This window comes from Centroberyx affinis, unplaced genomic scaffold (genome assembly GCF_046629955.1).
Source record: "Centroberyx affinis isolate AG114_WGS23_722 - 3 ecotype Tasmania unplaced genomic scaffold, CSIRO-AGI_Caff_v1 ptg000948l_1, whole genome shotgun sequence".
Classification (NCBI taxonomy): domain Eukaryota; kingdom Metazoa; phylum Chordata; class Actinopteri; order Beryciformes; family Berycidae; genus Centroberyx; species Centroberyx affinis.
The window spans coordinates 397,849-417,524 of NW_027279522.1; the positions used below are offsets into that span (position 1 = coordinate 397,849).

Below are 19,676 nucleotides of genomic sequence, written 5' to 3' on the forward strand. Positions count from 1 at the left end.
TCACTGGAAGGAACAGGCAAGGCGCGTGGATGCGTGTGTGTATGCGTGCGAGCGAGCGTGCGCGCGCAGGCGGGTTGTAGCCTACGTGCGTTTAGTTGCGCGTTGTACGGCATTGAAAGCCGATCAGACTCTCTCCATAGTCTCGGCGGTCCCAGAAGTCACATTCCCCGGGCGAGCGCTGCATTCAGGCCGGCCTGTTCAGTTAGGTTTCCCACCCAGAGAGACGAGGCTGTTGCCAAAGAGCTGTGTGTGTGTGCAAAACATACAGGAACTGCGTCGTCAGAGGAGAGAGACAGAGAGAGAGAGAGAGAGCGGGGCTGCGGGAGAGAGGGAGAGAGAGAGAGAGAGAGAGAGGTAGAAAGAGAGGGAGTTTGCAGCCTCACCAAAGTGCGCTATCAGCTGCTAAAGGCTGGACAGACGGGCAGTGTGGGGACAGATAGCGGGGGGAGGAGAGGAGGAGGGAGGAGGACAGAGACTCCCTCGTCGTCGGCGACGGTACAGATGGGTGCGACTCTCCTTAGCTGAACCGGTTACCGATCCAGCGGCCATCCAATGCTGTGTGAATCCAGCTGACCACAGTTGGATACCCAACATCCCGGCGAATGAGACTTGGCTATCAGTAAGTTGCGCTGAATTAGAGCTTTATTTATCTCTGTTCCTCTCGTATAGGCTATTTGTTCATTTAGTCATCCTTTCTCTTAATTTCCATGGCCCTCATAACACCGGGTCTCTTACAGTAGGAGCCGCCAATCATAATCTCTCTCTCTCTCTCTTTCATGTGTTTTAAAAGGAATCAGTGTCATTAGGCGCAAACTTTTATAGCCTGCGGACATTCAGGGTTTATTCTCATCATGTAGCCTACATTGTGACAGAATCTGCAAGTCAACATAGCACCACCCTATGGCTGGATTTGTTGAATAGAAAAGGAGCATTATGGGGTGTGACTTAACTGTAACCTAGTTACAGTTTTATGTGTGTGTACACCTCAGTCATATTGAGGATGTTTGCTTTGGTCAGAGCCAGTGAATAAGTGAATAGCAGGTATTCAGATCTCTAAGAAAACCGTTGGTCAAGACACAAACTGCAATTCCCAATAGCCCATGCCTCACATTTCCCCCCCCCAATAGGCCTGTACCTTTTTTTTTCCTCATGCATAGAAATGGTGAGCCAGCTAGTCATCCAGAATATAGTTAACACAATTACAATGCTGTCATTAGGTGTGGGGAAGCTAAATGCTTGTGTAAGAGCAGGGGATCAGTAAATAAGTGTTGTACAAGACAGAAATGCTGTAGAGTCGGGGAGCTGCACAGGAGTCTCAGACAAAAGCACAATGGAAAGTTGTTAGTGCCAGCACATTTTTTACATCTCACTTGAGTCTTTTTAGCTGCTGCTGCTCCCATCCAGAGCAATTTACAGTAAGTGAGCAGGCAGGGGTTCAGCACCTTGCTCAGGGACATTTAAACATGGATGGACACATTGGTTGTTAAGGGGAATTGAACCTGTGGACTTTCTGTTACAGGAGCCACTAGCCCACCTGTCAGCCGTGCTGCACATTCTGCTCTACATCCACTGCTATAGTAAAATCAGAGGTCTTTTCAGTGCACACAGCATTTATTTGTGTAGTATGTTATGCACAACCTGCAGAAGCGCAGTGCTGAAACAGCAGTTTCACTGTTATGATTCAGCCTTGCATCATCATATGTGATTCTTTATATTCCAAATAAGCATAGTGGTTATGTGCCAACATCCTCCTCTCTATCTCTCTCCCTCCTGCACCTCTCTTCCTGAAACAGTGTTTACTAGATGTCTATCTTCATGGCAATCCAAATACCAAAGAGGGAAAGGGGAAATGGAAGGAGGGGTTGGTATTCAAATCCTGACCTGCTGCAGGGCACCATGAAATGTGTTTAACAAATTAACTAACAAATGGCCTCCATGCTACCATTAGCACAATATACTATTGAATTTGTACACAAAGGCTGGTGAAATGGTTTGACTGTGAATACCTGATTACTATTTTCATTAGTGACTACCTTGGAAATCGAACTGTCCAAAAAATAATCTTTGGCAGGTCCAAAGTATTCACAGGTAGTAAAAAAGAGTGACTCAAATATTGAAATGAAAGGTGTGAATATACAGGTCGAGACTTGAAATCTTCAGTATTATTCCATTTGTCAGTCCATAATGTTGTCATAAAGTTTCAGGTTTGTTTATTTATATAGCCCTTTATCACATGCATGTCTCAAAGGACTTCACAGAGACTGAGCCTAACTAGATCTAGCTGATCAACAATCAACCAGAGAACAGAATGATGTAGGACAAACTTCAGGAAAAGCTCAAGACACACAAAAGCAGATTTTAGCGAGACATAACAGCCTAGCTATTCTACACAGCATAACCTACCTATAAATACTGCTGTTGGGTCTCTAATTGCAGTACAGGTTGTCCTATGTTTTTTTATTTACCTACATTTGCATTTAACACTGTAGGAATTTGGCCGATGCCATAGAAGACATAGAAGAAGTGCAACAAAAAAAAAAGCTTCAATTGCTACCTCTTCTTTCCTTGTGTACCACTGAGCATGTTAGCTCTCATTCACACCCAACAAACTGTCAAGATGTTTGACTGAATGATTGCATGTGGTTTAGCGCAGTGGTTCTCAACCTTTTTCATATCAAGGACGCCTAATTTAGTCCTCATTAGGCCCACGGACCCCCATTTGCCGCGATTTTGTCCCTCGGACCCAAATCTGAGAATATTTTTATTGTTAGATATGATTTTGTCCAGAACTCCATGACTGTCTGTGTTGCAGGTAGAGAGATAACAGAGAAACTATGATCAAAATAGTCAGTCTCCTACATTCTATAATTGTTCTTGTAAATGAAATAATGAAGTTTAACGATTCATCAATTTGCTGGGGACCCCCTGGGATGACCTCAAAGGACCTCTAGTGGTCCCCGGACCCCACGTTGAGAACCACTGGTTTAGCGTACAACAACAATACTCTCTGTCTTCCTTTTAACTGTTTGCGCGCCTGATCTTTTCTCTCCACGCAGCAGCTGGCACCATGCTCCCCCGTAGTATGCGAACAGGTGGTTTCGACCTGCCGGGGGTGGAGTCGAGCGACGTGCCTCTCATTGGCTACCGGCCCTTACCGCCTGACAACGGCACCCCGGGCAGCCAATCAAGGAGAGGGAGCAGCAGCAATGAACCGGACACTTTGCAGGTGAGAGTGTTTCTTCCCCTCGCCTCAGTGAAACACATCCATCATCTTCAGCTTCACCCTGTGCGTGGTAGAGAGCGAGGTGCACTGTATTGGTCACAGTTTCATTTTGCAAACTTCTAAGGTGGCACATATTTCGTGCCACCTACCACCCATTTTATTACCTTTTTTCTTGGGTTCACACAGTCCGAGCAGTAGAAGTAATTTGACAGACCTGGGAGGCCAGCAGGAGAACCCTCCATTTGTCACGGTTCCTCTGGCTAACACAGCTAACAGTATTTAGAGCGGTCCTCCGTGAAACCATACAAGCAGCGTCCAACTACCAGTTCGTTGAGTAAACAGCAGATGCGGTTGGCTGGTTTTCAGAAAAGCCTGAGGGAATGAAGTCGGTGTGATTCAGAGAGAGAGAGAGAGAGAGAGAGAGAGAGAGAGAGAGAGAGAGATGGCATACAAGAAGGAGGGGGGGGGGGGTGCTTTCCACTAAAGCACGTCAGCGACCCAAATGTTATGCCACAAACTGAACGAATTCCTGAATGAAAAATAACCTCACATGTTGGTATACACAGACACAGAACAGTGTAATAACATTGTAGTTACACTGCAAAAACGTTCATCTCGTTAAGTCTTTTACACTTGCATGGTGTGAGATCATTTCACCCATTTCAGTGCGGTAATGTTTGCAATGATGCCACGAATTTTAAGGAAATTCCTCTGCATTAAAGTATGTTGCTATACCTGAATTCAGTTTTTGACTTGCATGCAGTTAAATGCAGATAAAGTCTGTATTATGGACTGCAGCTTAGCTAAAAGGGAGTAAGTCGACCGGTTCAAGGCACGAGTGATTTTCCCACGATCTTTCACCTCTGTTAATGTTCAATGGGTTGATAGAGAGGTGGGACGAGCCTTATCAGACTGTTTTCAGATGGTAATTGTGTGAATTTCACACACAGTTTGATAATTATTTTACTTCTGTAAAGTCTTAATCAGCTTTACTTTTTAATAAGTACAGCTCATGAATCTTAATTTCTGGTTTCCTACACAGTGTGGGGTAAATGTTTCTGCAATTTCTACAAATTTTTTACGAACTTCCAAACTCCATGATAACCACACTGGCCACAAAACATTTTCAGCTGCACATGATCCACTGACCAACTCCCTTGGCCCTTGCTCTCGCTTGACACAGCCACACATGACCCGCTCACGGGTCTTTGGTGTTACTTCGCACACAGCCTCAAGAAACTCCCCGGGGCTATAAACAGAAGTGGCACTGACTCACTCTCCAGCAGAGCCCGCTTCCTCCTCTCAGGTCACATGGCGGCTGCCGGACCTCACCGTAAATAATGTATGCGGCGGTCGGGCCGGTCGATGCGTCGTACACCTGCTCTCCCCGCCGCTGCACAAACAGTATACAGTATCATAGGCCGTCCCCGAGGACAGACTGTCAAGTGGAATCCAATACGGCCACTTGCTCATTCTTTAATGAGGGAAACTTGGATGCGAGAGTACGTGTCAGGGTCTGCAAAAGCGAAGCAGACATCCTCCAGTGCACAATCCAGCTTTTTAGCTCAAAGCAACACAGTGTGTTCTCGGGTTCGGTTGCACTGATGCAGATGAGCTGGGAGCAGCAGCAACATGTGCAGTGTGTATCAGTGTTAGCTGGTTTTAATGTGAATTCTTCAACTGAGACGTGGACTGTGCCTCTTAAAGGAAAAATCCACCCTGAAACACTTTAACACTGTTAATTAACAGATATTGGCGATGCACCTTGCATTTCTGGGCCCATTTTGTTATTTGGTGGTGTAATTTCCTTATTTCCTCTGGATAATTGGCCAAACGTAGACGACATGACATCTCATCAAGATATTTCCAGCACAGCTACAACTAAGTTAGATAGCATAAAAATTTTCAGCTATCTAAAACAATGGTAAACGTCAGGTTTTGGTGTCAGTCCTGCAGAATGGCTTCTTTCTAGAGCCGCCATTTTGCACCGATGTTCAACAATCATACAGGGAGAAATCCATCGTAGAAGAGGAAGAGAGATCAATTTCTCCACCGATAGTAGCCTCAATAGACCAGAATGCAATGCAGCCACAAGACATATTGTGTACTGAGTAGGGCACAGCTGTAATCATAGACACACTGCAATGTTCACAAACTAACTTGCTAGCTGTATTTATATGTCCATACGCCCACCTCTGATTGAAAGCAATACGTTCATGCCTGTCTTCTGGGGCTGTCAAAAGGCATTCTGGGAAATGTAGGAAATCACCCACTGAAGTAGAAGTAGACAGGGCAGGTCGAGGGAAAGTGGGCACACCATAAAAGTAAATTACAACAGTTTTACCACAAAATAATTCCTGGAATGCACTGAACATCACAGATTGATGATATCTAACTGTAAGATTATCTGCGGGTGGATTTTTCCTTAAAGGGGAACAGAACAGCTCTGACCTGAGTGCCCCAGAGTCTTACTTGAAAGAGAGCAGATAACGGGCACCAGGGGATACACAGATGAAAGCGTGAGAAGAAGAGCAAAGAGAAAGATAGGAAGGAAGAGGTCGGGGTTGCGCACCACTCCAAAAAAAACAATGGTTATCTTTAATAAAGCTTCAGAAGATATATTTATGACCCCCGTTTGGAAGGAAGACTTGTGTAAGGTTGTAAATAAGGGCGTCTGTTTGCTCAGAGCTTTAGCTAAACAGTGGAAGCACAAGTGCATGGGCTTATTTAAGGAAAAAAGGCTGAGAAATGGTTGTTGTTTGCCGCGGACAAGCGGAAGTGGAATGTAAAAGTGTGCAAAGACAGGGGGTGAAGATGGAGAGACGGCTTCCTGCCCGGTGCTGCCCGGCAGTTGACGTAGTCGGTCGGGAGAGGTTGACACAGCCTCGACTTTGCGATGGAAGGAGAAGGGGAAGAAAAATAGCATCGCAACACGAGAGCACGTCCTGCTTCCTGTGTTTGTCCCCACTCATTATGCGCTTCCTGTATGCATCGGGGGAGGAGGAGGAGGAGGAGGGGACTTGAAGAAACGGAGAGCGGCGAGCCGTGAGAGAAGGTCCCCTCTCGCAAAGTATATAAACAAAGTGTTAAATCTGGCAACAATGGATCATATGTGGGGGGAAAAAAACATACAGGTTTTGACAAAATCATGGGAGAATCATGGGAGAATCTTGAATTGTAGCTGTGGAGTCTCTTGTATTTTTATCTTGAGTTTTCTCATAGAGGAAACCTAAAAAAGAAGAAACCCTGGCCTATAATCATGATCCTTATCCTCTAGCCTTTGAGGCAGCTGAACTGCAAATTACAGATCATTTTGAAAAGTTTTCTCCATAGAAAGGCTGGTTTCTCTGACCCAGATTCAGCCCGGTTTCGGAAAAACAACTTCAATAGATGCTCCACTGAATACACTTTTATCATCGAGTATCTCAATATATCAGGCTATGACTGGAATGAGAAAATAGACTCAAGGATCAACAAATAAAAGTGTTAAAGGCCATGCAACTAGTCAGTGAGAGCTTTACCTCGCCTGAACTCTTTTAGAAGTAAGTGCTAAGACTGTGGCTGGGGGGGGGGGGGGGGGGGGGGAATAACAGTATCTAAGATATAAACAAGTTATACTTAGACCCACTTTTTCAATTCCTGTTTATCTCTTTGAGACCTGCTCACTCCTCGCCGCTGTTGGTTAATCATACTGCTAACTGCCTGAACGCACAGCACAAGCTACACAATAGCGGCTCTGTCTGCAGCACGGATGACATAACATACAAATAATTCCCTTCACATGTTCTCCGTGTTCGCTGTGTGTTTTCAGCGAATGAGTTGAGCAAAAGATTTTTAATCTGTTTTTAAAGGTCCAGTCTATAATTGCAGTGTGGCCTGTTGAAACCCCGTCCTGCCACAAGTGTTGGTTTACATAGTGGTTTATTGGTTACGAGATCTTTTTTTTTAAATCTCTCTGACATTGTCTGAGATTTTGATACAAGGAAAGACAGTTTTAGACAACTAAATGTGAGTTCTACATGTATTTTGAGTCTGTGACAGGACTTCTTTCTAAATATTCGAGTAACCAACCTTATGATGGACAAAAACAAAAGTTTTTTCTTATCTATCTAAAAGTCACACGAACCTAGGCTATATAAAGATACCCAAAATTTAAATTGTCAAATGAATGTCTCGACTGTGTCTATGAATTAAATTTTTAATCCCTAGTTTGAGGATTGTGTGAGGTTAGCCGTTAGCAAGACAGTGCAGGTAAACAAACACTACATTAACATGCTAACAGTATCTAGTCTAGCAGGGCCTAATTTAGGTGATGTCAGACTTGCAAATATCCTAAGTCAGAGTAAATAAAGCTTACTGTAAGTATAGTTTGGCTTCCTAGGATGGGGAACACTAATTAGCAGAGATGTAAAGTCATTATTACAACATTATTACTCTACTTACTGGACTTTCAGAGTAACACTAGCCTGCTGGGCATTTTTACTTTTACTTCTGCTTTAACTCCTACTTTTATTTACTTATTTACTGGTTTTTAGGTAAAAAAGGAACCATTCCCTGACAGTGACCCACTAGATTGCTTATGAGGACAACACCAAAACACTTAATTTTTTGGGAGAAATCTCAGGAAAATACACAACATTTTTCACTTGAATGTATGCTTGAATATTTTTAGCTACTTTCTTGACTTTTACTTGAGTAATTTTCTGTAGTGTCTAACCTGACCAAAATTTTAAGTAGCAGCTCTAGTTGTGTGAAATATTTCAGCTCTCTTCCCACCTCTGGTAGCACCTGACGCTGGGTGACATCTTCCTTAAACACAGGGTGAAGGCTCTCTCACCACCATGACCTTATAGGCTGGGCTATGTGTTAGCTAACATGCTAATAAGCTAACCGCCCTACACACACAGAGCTGTGAAAGTCTCCACCTGCTAGTAAACCAGCCTTCACTCTGCAGTGTCGTTAGCCCCTTAAACAAACAGAGCTTGCTTCCTGGTTTATTAGTCGACTCAACATTTATTACCTCTCATTACAAGGCTATAGGTCACTAGCACATTTGTGTTGAAGCACAGGAAGACTGACCAAGCTAGCTAATGTCAGATGGAAGCTTACTCGGTTAATTGTTGCTTTGCCTTGCTGTGTTTTAGCGTAGAATAAAACAGGATACTCAGTCAAACTGGTTTATCTGCATGGGAAGGTCATCTACAAAGGGAAAGAGAGCGGGAGAGAGGAGAGGAGAGATTGAAAGAGAGGGGGTATTGTTCTGGAAATAGCTGCAGGGCTTTGTCTCTCTGTCAGTGTGTGAGTGAATGTGTGTGTGTGTGTGTGTGTTTGTGTGTGTGTGTGTGTATGCATGCACGCTGGGGGTCTTAACATGTGTGTACATTGCCTATTTGTATGTGTGTGTGCGTGCGTGTGTGTGGAAGGTCTTTATATGTGTGAACAGTGGGTCTGTGTGTGTATTTGTGTGTGTATGAGTGTGTGTATGCCTATGTGTGGCTGTGTAAAAGTTAGTCACTGAAAATTAGTGTCTGCCTATCAATGTCTACCTATCCCTCTGTCTGTGTTTGTGTTTGCAGTGTGTGTGTGTGTGTGTGTGTGTGGTGTGTGTATAATGGGTGTGCCCAGGTGATGCAGGCTCAGAGGGGCCGGACTTAGCTCCCGCTTCAGGTGTGTTTGTGTGACATAGAGCCACAAGAGAAGCAAAAGGCAAAGGCATAAACATATAGAAGTAGGTCAAGAGACGGCGAGGACGGTGACAGCGGTCAAGGAGAGAGGAAGAGAAAGAGAAAGAGAAAGAAGCAAAGACAGATGAGAGAAAGAGGAGAAAATGGTGTTTGCACCTTTCTTGTGAAGATTTCCAGGAAGCTTAGGGATTGCTACCAGTCTGGACTTGCAGAGTGAAAGGTAACTCATGTGATATTGTGTGTGTGTGTGTGTGTGTGTCTGTCTGTAGGAGTTGATTTTGTGGGATAGATTAGGAGTCACAGACAGATTTGCATTGAATGCAGCAGCAAGCAGAGACAGTGGGTAGAAGAACTGGTTTGATACACAGGACCATTACAGAGAAAGAGAGAGATTCGGTGCAATAGGATCCTTTTTGAATGCAAGGGGTGCCTGCTGTGAGTGCTGACCTTTGATCAAGTAAAGTCAAGGTAATTTGAATCAGGTTAATAGAGGCTAACAGATGCTTATTAGAGCTAATTACGCCATAGGTTGCATTGGGAAAACAGCAGACCATAAGCAACAATCGCTGTTGCACAATACAGCTCTACTGGCTGTAGTAAATATGACCTGCTTCTTTGCTTTTAGGTTTTGAACTTGCATGTTGAGCTGAATATGAGAAAAGATCAGCTAAGAGGTCAGGGGACAATGAGTGAAACCGGAGAGTAGAAGTAAAGTATCTTTTTTTGATAAAGTCAAAAGAGTTTAAAACATGTTGTGTTTTATTTTGAGTAGATTTCCAAGGAGTTTCTTGTGTGTTTTGGAGAGGGAAACTGGCCAGGTCGTTATCGTAAAAGAGAATGTGTTCTCAATAACGTACCTGGTAAAATAAAGGATAATGAATGAATGAATGAATGAATGAATGAATGAATGAATGAATGAAACTATTCACTCATGAGGCTTACTTGAGCGTAAGTCCGTCTGAAACTGGCCTGTGATGTCATCAGACACTCACGATGACATCACTGTGTTTTTGCGCATGCATTTTTCATCATGGAAAGTCACAGTTTGCGACGGGGTTCGGTGTCAGGAGAAGTGTAAAGTGATATTGATCATGTTTATTAGTTAAAGGCGCATTACAATGCCGGGCTGTTAGCCTCGCTGTTGACACACCCCGCTTCGAGGATGTATTAGCAAAAGTGCTTTTGTGGCCTGAGAGAAGTCATCTGGCTCTTATCACTGCAGCTGCTTTGGCAGTATTCAAATGTCTGTGGAGTGCTACAGATCACACTTAACTACAGCAACAGTCCAGTTCTCCTCTCTATTAAAGTGATATGAGTCGTTCACTGTCTATTATACAGCTTTCACTGTGGGATCCTGTTGTCCCAGGACCGTGTGTCAATATGTACTGGAAGTTGTTGATAAGTCTAAGCACCAATGTTGCCAAGACAAACTCTTGTACATTGTACTCGGCAAATAAAGTGATCCTGGTGCAACAAAGCAAAAATATTCAGCAGCTTTCAAAGTACTGTAGAGTACATGAGTGAATATACTCAAATTATGATGTGTATTTTTTTTTTGCTTGTTTCTGGAGTCTTCTATTTTCTGGAGTGTGTGTGTGTGTGTGATTTGGAAGGGGTGGGGTGGGGGTGGTGGGTTCATATGCGTGTGTATCTGATGGTCACAAGCCACTGACAGACACTTAAAGTTCAGTGCTTGCCTTCGGCCTCGCTTGAACCGCAAACGCTCCGCTCACCAGCGCCACATGACCACAGAGTTGAATATGCACTTGTGTCTTATAACATTTGGTGCTTAAAGAGGTTCTCATTCCAATGCCAAAGCAGGGATATTGCAGTTTGCAGGAGTGTATTCACACCAAGCAGCTGTATCACTCCTTATCTACTACAGTTCACTCGCTCCACGCATCACATCAACTCTGGTCAGAGATCTGAGTTCAGTCAAACTGTCTGAATCAACAGGCATCACTGTAACTGACGGTCAGTGGCCATTGGCTTGAGTTTTGTGTTCAGCACTAGCTTGACTGCGAATTCTCCACTCACTAACACTATGTAACCATGGAAGTTGAATATGCACTGTCTTATAAGATCTGCTAAGAGAACATCATTTATATGGAGTTTAACTGGAGTCACTTAAACTCTGGGCTGAATTCACACTAAGGGATTATATAACACAGTATCAACTATTTTACGTGTGTGTGTGTGTGTGTGTGTGTGAGTGTGCAAATGTTGTGTTGTGCACTCATTTTGTACATCGCAGCAAAGCGTTTGTGCCTAGTAGTAAAAATGTAAGTTTACCTTGGGTGCATTGATTGAAAAACAGAACGAGAATCAGGGGTGAAGCAACTTCACACACCATGAAGTCGGGGCAAAATAATGTCAATAGGTAATTCCATTTGCTGAGATTAATGTTAAAATTGTTTTTATAAATCGGTGCAAAAAAATGTGCTGAAGTACAAAAAAGTGACGTTAAAAATCAGCAAACATCACCAGTGTGACCCGATGAGGCTGTTTTGCCCTGACCACATCATGTGATGTGTTGCTTTACTCCTGATCCATGCAGTAATACAGTGGAATTCCTTTTTTCCTGGACTTAATGCCAGACTAACACTTACACATTTATACAGATATGTACTTTTGTATTTACGGTGCCATCCGCTGTGTTTTTCTCCTCCTCAGGTAGAGCCCTCGCCGATGAAGACTACGTGGTACTGTCCTCTGGACCTGGTGAGGCTGACTCAGCTGCACTCTGCACCATGCACCGAGGCTGTAGGGACGCATCAATACTGATACTGGCATCGGATATCCAGCCAATACCCGTCTAAAATAGGGTTACTGTGTCAGGGACTTTCCCCCAGGCTAAAACTGGATACAGAGGGCTGCGTGTAGCATGTGAGAAATCAGTTCAAAGCAGCTTGATTTTCTGCCTTTTTCACACATACAAGGATATTAGATCACTCGTAAAATGGATTATATCTCATTCACTATTGTCTAATGAGCCCAAACTAATGGCCTAAGTCTATATTGTTCAGTTAAAGGATAAGGCATTGGATTGGTACGCAGTACCGGCCTGAAGTTTATAACTTTGAATGAGTACCAGCAGTGAAAAATGGTTTTGATGCATCCCTAATTGAAACAATCCTAACTGTCATGTGATACATACTGTGTGCTTCACTCAGAAACAATTTCCTGCCAAATCTTCTGGCTAAATGGAGCCAAACAGATTCTTCACTCCTCCAATTCTTCAAAAAAGTTCATTCTGATTTCAAGCAATCCTTATTATGGGTAAAAATAAAATAAAATCAAACATGTTAAAGGACTTTGCATGTGCTTTGATGTGTTGAGGCAGTTTGTGCTAATTTAACCTGGTTTCTCTCTCCTCTCCAGTCCACTGTGGTGGAGGAAGAGGAGGATGGAGTCATCTACACAGTGGTGGTCAAACAACAGCATGGCGCCCCCACCAGTCCGATGGTAGGAATGCCTCCTCTTGTGCGACTCATTGCATTCTCTCACGACTGCTTGAGACGTGTGATATTAAAAGGCTTTTTATTAACCAAAACATTAACTTTCATCCTTTTTCTCTCTGTGTCATTCCTCCTCCCTCCCTCCATCCAGTCGGTGGCTTCTCGTTCCCAGGGTGTGAAAGCAGGGACGGAGGAGAAGCTGGTGCTCCACCTCCTCCACTCCTTTTCCATGGGAGACTCCTCCTTCATCACCATCTTCCTCTCCACGTATCGATCCTTCACCTCCACCAAGAGAGTGCTGGACATCCTCATCGACAGGTAGGAAAGAGATTCACTTCTGTTCATATTTTGTTTCGTCCTGCAAGGGAAGTTTAGTTTGAGATATAAGAAATTAATTAACACAGTAAATAACAAGGAAAAGGTGTCGGGTTGATAAGACCAGTGGAGAAGTCATCCAAATGATACAGTACCAGTACAAGATACAATGTTGTACAGCAGCCTCAGAAGCTGTCAGTGTCCAGTCTGTCTGGGTTTGTGTAGTGTGAAGCGGTCCAAGACTCACCAAGACTGAAATCTGACAGTGACCTTGGCAACAGCCAATAGGAGTTAAGCTCAAGCTGGAAGACAAAGCAGATGAACCACAAGGGAAGTTGCTGTTAAAGTCAAGATGAAATGAAAAATGCATTTTTAACCCTTTTAGATCACATCCCCGGTCATATTGTGCACCTATTTAACAATATATGCCAAAAAAAATACAAAAAATCTATTTCTTTGTATTCTTATATCAAAATCCAATCATGTTTTCTTCCTGTAAAACAAAATATGCCGTGTGCTTACGTAAGCATGAACCAACCAATTTCAACCAATAATATCATGACATCCACCCATCAATCATTTTTCAACCTGGTGTGTGTGGAGCCAACAGTCCTCTGTAGCTCCGTTTCTCTCTGTAGCTCCGTATCGCGCTAAACTCTAAGTCCCGCCCACTGTTTAGCGGTCCAATCAAATGCGAAGGATTTTATTTAAATCCCTCTTGTAACTGTACACCGCTCAAATATTCCATTTCACTGGGAAATACCTCACAGTACAGAAGCTAAAGACGCTCTAACTTCCGTTTCAGTGGGACTTTAACAACAGATAGTTCACATCAATAGAGATTCCCAGCTCCACTTGCCACACTCTTGATAACTTGATATGCAATTTAATTTGCAGGAATAAGTATAAATGGTATATAATGGCAGCATAGCTGGATAAGTATGCAATTACAAGTGAAAGAAATGTCATACAAAACTCTTCAGCAATGTTATCCTCACAATGTCACTTCAAAATACATCTGTAATGTAAATGTAAAGTGTAGCTTCTCGACCATGAAGCAAGAAACAACAGAACACCTGTTTAGTATTTACGGTAAACTGTCCTGTTCTGGCCGAATGGGAAAATGTTTCTGAATGACAGAACTGGATACTGCGTGACCCCTCGTCTTCGTGTGTGTGTGTGTGTGATGCACGTCTTTGCACCGTTGCCTAGTGTGAAAAGCTTCTCAGCGGGACGGCAGGCAGACGAGTCTGAATGGGCAACAGCTGAACGGTCTTGTAGTCTGTGAGGGGGTGACAAGGACAGTCAAAGACGCCGTGGGCCTTTCTGACCTAGTGCCTTTCAAAGACTTTAGTGGTCTGTGCCTACTTCCCCACTTTTGAGAGGAGCTGGTACTTGATCCTGTAGACTTCCAAAGCTGACGGTTCCCATTCCTTCAAACTGCATGCAGAGACATGAAAGAGGCTTCCATGAGTTTGTCTGACTCAGGTTAAGTAGGAAAAACTGCCAAATTCCCCAAAAACCAAACTATCCCTATAAAGCGTTAAAGCAGATTGGATAAAACAGGGTCATAATTTTACTACACACCTCAAATGAATCCCTTTTCATAGGATAAACAGGTGTTGCTGTAGCTTTGTAATTTGTCTCAAAGCTGAGTCTAATTTAAGCAACAGCTCCCAGATAAATTGCTTAACTTTATTTGGTGACACTTCATACTGTAGGAAGCAGCTGTGTGTATTATGACTGCAACCTGGTGTTTTTCTTAGCAACGTAATTCTTCAAAGTTCTAACTTAGTTCTGTTAAAAGTCTTTGTTAAGGAATGATGGCATTACACCTGTTTGGAAACACCTGTTTGGAAAGTTTTCCAAGGCAGCAAAAGAAACTACAGTCAGTTGGGTGAACTATTTTGCATGTCTTCTGTAGTCCTGGCAACACGCACAACGTACCTGTAAACATTAGGACAACAGCTGCTTAGCAAAAACAATCCATAAATAATTTCATCACAAAGCATAAATAGTATTTATGACACAGCAGATGCGCATATTTGAAGCTGAATGACACTTTCAAGCCAGTGCTTCCCTTTTTTTCTGCTCCACTAAAGTTCTTTTCGCACTTTTTCTTTCTTCCTCGCAGATTGGAACACCCACCTGGGGATAGCGTGAGGAGCCAGACGAGACAATCTTTCAACAAGTGAGACTTTGAAAATGTCACCCAACCTCTTTGGGGAACTTTTAATGTGTCATGTAGTGTGTGTGTGTATGTGTGTGTGTGTGTGTGTGTGTGTGTGTGTGCATGTTTGAATACTGTGTGCTGTGCGTGCGTGTACATATTTGCACACAAAAAACAGTGTATCGTTACTCATCCAGTACCCCTTTTTGCTTCTATTTTGGGGAATATTATTATTTCCAGGCTGTATGTGCATATACTGTGTTTGTCTGCAACAGCGCTATCTTGTGTGCATGTGTGTGTTTTAACAATAAAATGAACCTTTTTGATTCTTGAGGGGAAATTGGGTCATTGCAGCAGCAACGACTAGGATGATATAAAATACAATGAATAAGACATATTGGAGATTAGAGATACAGCATGTTTGCACTTTTATGCACCAAACCAGATTTCATTAGCAGATGTGCAAGTATGCATTGCTAGATATTCACATCATCATATTTACAAATAACATAAGCATAGAAATGTATCCATAAGTTGAAATGTGAATTGTTAGCTGTTCACATTATTGGATATACTTAAATCTTTGGGTTTGCTGTGATAGCATCTCCAGTTATCTTTACATTTACATTTTAAGCATTTAGCTGACACTCAGACTGTAGAATCAGGGTCAGTATTAGTTTTGTTGGACAAGTGAGTTTGCACATACAGGGAACTGGACTTAGGCGGTTGCTCATGTAGGTTAGAAAAGTCCTTTGCACTCCTATTCTTATATTTGTGCAGGTGCCAATGTGAGATCAATGCCTTGCACAAAATTGCAAATAAAGTCTATAAAGTCTATTTTCGAAGACGATCCATCCGCTCTTGCTTCCTCCACAGTCAGTCTGCTGAATGAATTTTCATCAGTTGTTGCTGAACTGAGTAACATTAAACCTTTGACTTCTACTAACGACCTCGTTAACTGCTTTAACGATCTTTGCTTATCAGCCCTGAATACCAGTGCTTTCTTAAAAACCAGTTCTGTTGCTGTTGTCAGTTCATCCCCTTCGAGGACTGAAAACATCTGCAGCCTGGAACGTGAATGCAGAAGGGCACGGCATAGATGGAAAAACACCAAACTTGAAGTCCACCTCATAAACCAGATTTTCTTTTCCAAACTATTGATCGGCTTGTAAACCCCGCTCCATCTCCTGTTCCTATCTTATGATGACCATGACTGTAAACGTTTTTGATTATTTTTTGTCAACAGGATTGACAGACATTATCAGATCAAAGATTGTGTCTTCAACTTGTCATTGGAATCCTGACTGTCTGGTCCTGCTGTGCCAGTTTAACCCCATTTCATTACAAGATACTATTTCTTTGATACCATTTCTCATATGCAGATATCATCTAGTCCTTTAGACGATGCACACCATCTTTCCTTAAACAGTTCTTTGGTGCTGTTGGCCCAAGCTTACTCACTATTGAATAGCTCTCTTATCGCTGGCTGTGTCCCTGGTTGTTTCAAGCAGGCTATCCTTCAACCTCTGTTTAACAAAACCCAATTTTGATCCTTTGTTTCCACAAAAGTATAGAGCCATCGCCAAGCTCTCTTTCTTGTCTAAAATCCTTGAGGAAGTGGTTTCCAGGCAACTTTTAGATGTGTTGGAAAATAGAAAAGAAAATGTGGGAAAATGGAAAATACATTTGAAAAATTCCAATCTGGAATGCCTTGTTCAGCACTAACCCGGCTCCAAGTAGTCCAGAATGATCAGAGGCTTTTAACCCGACACAGGTCCCGACACAGGTCCCATATCAAATACACTTCACTGTCATGGCCCATAAAGTTGGGAGTAGCCTCCCTCAAAGCCGCAGGGAGGCAGAATAAGTCCGAACTTTGAAAAAACTTCTTCAAACTCATTTATTTTCACTGGCCTTTTCTTAATCTCATGTTATGGGTGTATTTTGTATTGTAGGTGCAATATAAATAATGGTTCACTTATATAGCATTCTGATTGTTTTGAAAACCACAAGGGAAAAAAGAAAAAGCTGCACACATGAGTTGAAATGGTATAAACAGAGTACAAATAGGTATAAATAGGTATATATATTTACGGCTCATAATGAGAGCAACTGTATAATTGTAGCTGTAGAATAGTAACTGTAGAATCCTTAGATCACCAACATTAAAACAACCATTGGTAAGCAGTATAAGAGTCAAAGTCACAGCACCAAGACAATACCTAGGTGTAGCAAATATCTCTGGGTCCCTAAAATGGTCATACATGATACGGAAATGCCACATGAAGAAATAAGAGCCGAGGAGAAAATGTTGAAAGATTTTTTTCTCTCTCTGTCCCTGCAGAGCAGTGTGCACGGTGTTCAGCACGTGGCTCTCGGAGTACCCCGAGGACTTCAAGGCTTTGGGGGAGCCGTCCCGTCTGCTGCGCCTGGCTCCCCTCCTCCCCCAGGACTCCTCCTCTGCGGCCGACCTCCGCGCTCGCATCCTCAGGATCGCCGAGGAGCTCAGCGAGCAGGCCCTGCTCTCCGACACCCATACAGGTAATTATTTTGGCTGGCATTTAGCTGACACATTTAAAGCTGCGGTGGGCAAGGATTTTATGTAAAAATACACCCGTCTTATCAGCCTGAATAACAAAGCGGGGCCGCAACAGAGAAGAGCGTCCCATCTCCACTAATTGAGACCTTTTAGATTCGCCCTGTTGTCCCCAAATAAAATTCTAGTGTCAGGTTTGGACACTCCACCCACAAGAAGTGACGAGTTGAAACTTAAGAGCAAAATACAAACAGTCTATTAAACAGCAGTAAGACCAGAGAAAGCTGGACTCACCAACGTTAGATCTTTTGCCTCTCTCTTCCCTTTGGTCTAAAGTGATCACATGAGCGAGCTGTGTGCAGTTTATTGACGTCATGTTGCAGGACTTCTGGGTATTGAAGTTCAAATTTTTCAAACAGTTATCCTCTCACTGCCATTTGGAGCCTCCGACATGCAAAAAGTTGCTTAGTGCAGATTTTACTGCAGCTCTTTTCCACAGTGACTGACAGTGAGTGAGCTGGAAGGTTCAGTGTCTTGCTCAGGGACTCTTCAACAGTATGCTTGGCTATTGCAGGGATCGAACCTGTGAACTTTCTATAACAGGATGGTCATCCTAAACTGTCTAAACTGTCATTGCCGCAATATCCAATCTGGAATACTGACTCTTCTGTAAGACTCTGTAGTAATATGTTACAAAAATGGGAATATGCTCAGTTCATGATATGATTCAGTATACAATTATAGGATATAGAGGATAGAATGATAGAATAGAATGGAAAGGTATAGACTAGGCTATTTGTCTCCTCCTTGATATAAGAAATGAAACCAAAGTGCATTAGAAGTATATAAATCAATTTTCAGATTTTTTCTTCTGAACCCAAGAGCACCGGTGGAGTTTCTTTGAAATCCTGAAGTGCCCCGTGTTCCCTTGGATCCTCGTTGAACTATTTTGGACCCCAGAGCAAAACTCAAAAACAACTTCATTATTAGATTGGACATAATTCAATATTACCTTGAGTCATCACACACACGCCTGAATAGATAAACTGCTGCGCTCTCACCAGTATTGATACTGAGTGCTCCTTCATATCCCCACACTTTGTGATGGAAATGGGGTGCACATGAGTGAATGAGTGAAACAGTAGGATAAATCCTGGATCACTTACATTACAAGCAAATATTCCTGCGACCGTAGAGTAGAGAAGTGCAAAGTGAAGAAATATGCGCTGAGAAGGAAAGGTAGATTTTTTTTATTTATTTTTTTATGTTCATAGAGTTTAACTGAACAGCTTCTCCCCTTGCAGATCAGACCAATTCCACCAGCTCTCCCCCTGACGCCTCCAGGTTTGACCCCACCAGCATCCTGGGATTCCCAGCAGCACTCATCGCCGAGCAGCTCACCAAGATCGAGACGGTGAGGTTCACCTTCAGGCTTCAACATGCTTACTGATGATCTGACACAAAGCAAAATGAATTAAAATTGGAATTACAGTACATAACATAATGGAATTTAATTGTTTTTTGATATATTCTGATATATGATTTAAAGTATAGAAAGCATGGTTCTTTTCTCTCTAAGTCAAAGACATCACAGTACTGGACACACTGTTTGATTGACAGCTGATCTTTGGGGAGAGCAGTGCAGAATCACCACAGCGATGAGCGCTTAGCAACAAAGACGCCTATTATCTGTGTCTCCCCCTCTCAGGAGCTGTTTGTCCGTCTCGTACCGTACCACTGCCTCGGCTCCCTGTGGTCTCAGAGGGATAAGAAAGGGCGGGAGGGCGTCTGTTGGTCCGTCCGGGCCACCGTACGCCAGTTCAACAAGCTCGCCAACGCCGTTCTGGCGTCCTGCCTCTGGCCCACAAAGCTGCGCAGCCAGCAGAGAGCCCGACTGCTGGAGAAATGGATCAGCGTGGCGGAGGTCAGTTAGCTCACATGCAGAGGTCAAAGGTCACAGTTCCAAATACGTAGGATCTGATATGAATATCCCTTATGCCGCAAGGCTTTGCTTACAAAAATGGGGGTCATTCTTCTGATCTGCACACCTTGGGTTTGAATCCTGGTTCGAGTTACAGCATGCTGTCTCGATTTCTGTTTGCGTTTACTGTATCCATTTAAAAAAATACAAAACTTGATGAGTGTACTGTCCAGGCAGATCATCTGACCATCAACTGGGTTATCACAACATCACTATCTTCTTAGTTTCAGAGATATCTCTTAAACTATGACTATACTATGTATTTCACTTTTATCAATAGCTAAGAGCAAAACACAATTTTCTAAAGCT

At 43.0% G+C, this 19,676-nt stretch overlaps 1 protein-coding gene across 3 annotated transcripts in view; it reads left to right on the forward strand.

Annotated features, from left to right (window-relative positions):
* The first annotated feature begins 364 nt into the window (after nt 1-364).
* rgl2 (ral guanine nucleotide dissociation stimulator-like 2) overlaps nt 365-19,676 on the forward strand; it is a 30,810-nt gene continuing 11,498 nt past the window's right edge. Inside the window, exons 1-9 of one of the 3 annotated variants that reach the window (XM_071521979.1) lie at nt 365-619; nt 3,057-3,226; nt 11,581-11,628; nt 12,289-12,372; nt 12,517-12,683; nt 14,815-14,871; nt 17,195-17,391; nt 18,691-18,800; nt 19,095-19,310. In XM_071521979.1, coding sequence (XP_071378080.1) covers nt 3,068-3,226; nt 11,581-11,628; nt 12,289-12,372; nt 12,517-12,683; nt 14,815-14,871; nt 17,195-17,391; nt 18,691-18,800; nt 19,095-19,310 — 1,038 coding nt within the window. In that variant the 5' untranslated portion in view covers nt 365-619; nt 3,057-3,067. Of the gene's footprint in view, nt 620-3,056; nt 3,227-8,902; nt 9,128-9,236; nt 9,343-11,580; nt 11,629-12,288; nt 12,373-12,516; nt 12,684-14,814; nt 14,872-17,194; nt 17,392-18,690; nt 18,801-19,094; nt 19,311-19,676 lie in introns of those variants that run through there. The other 2 variants (XM_071521981.1, XM_071521980.1) reach the window with 2 other exon arrangements.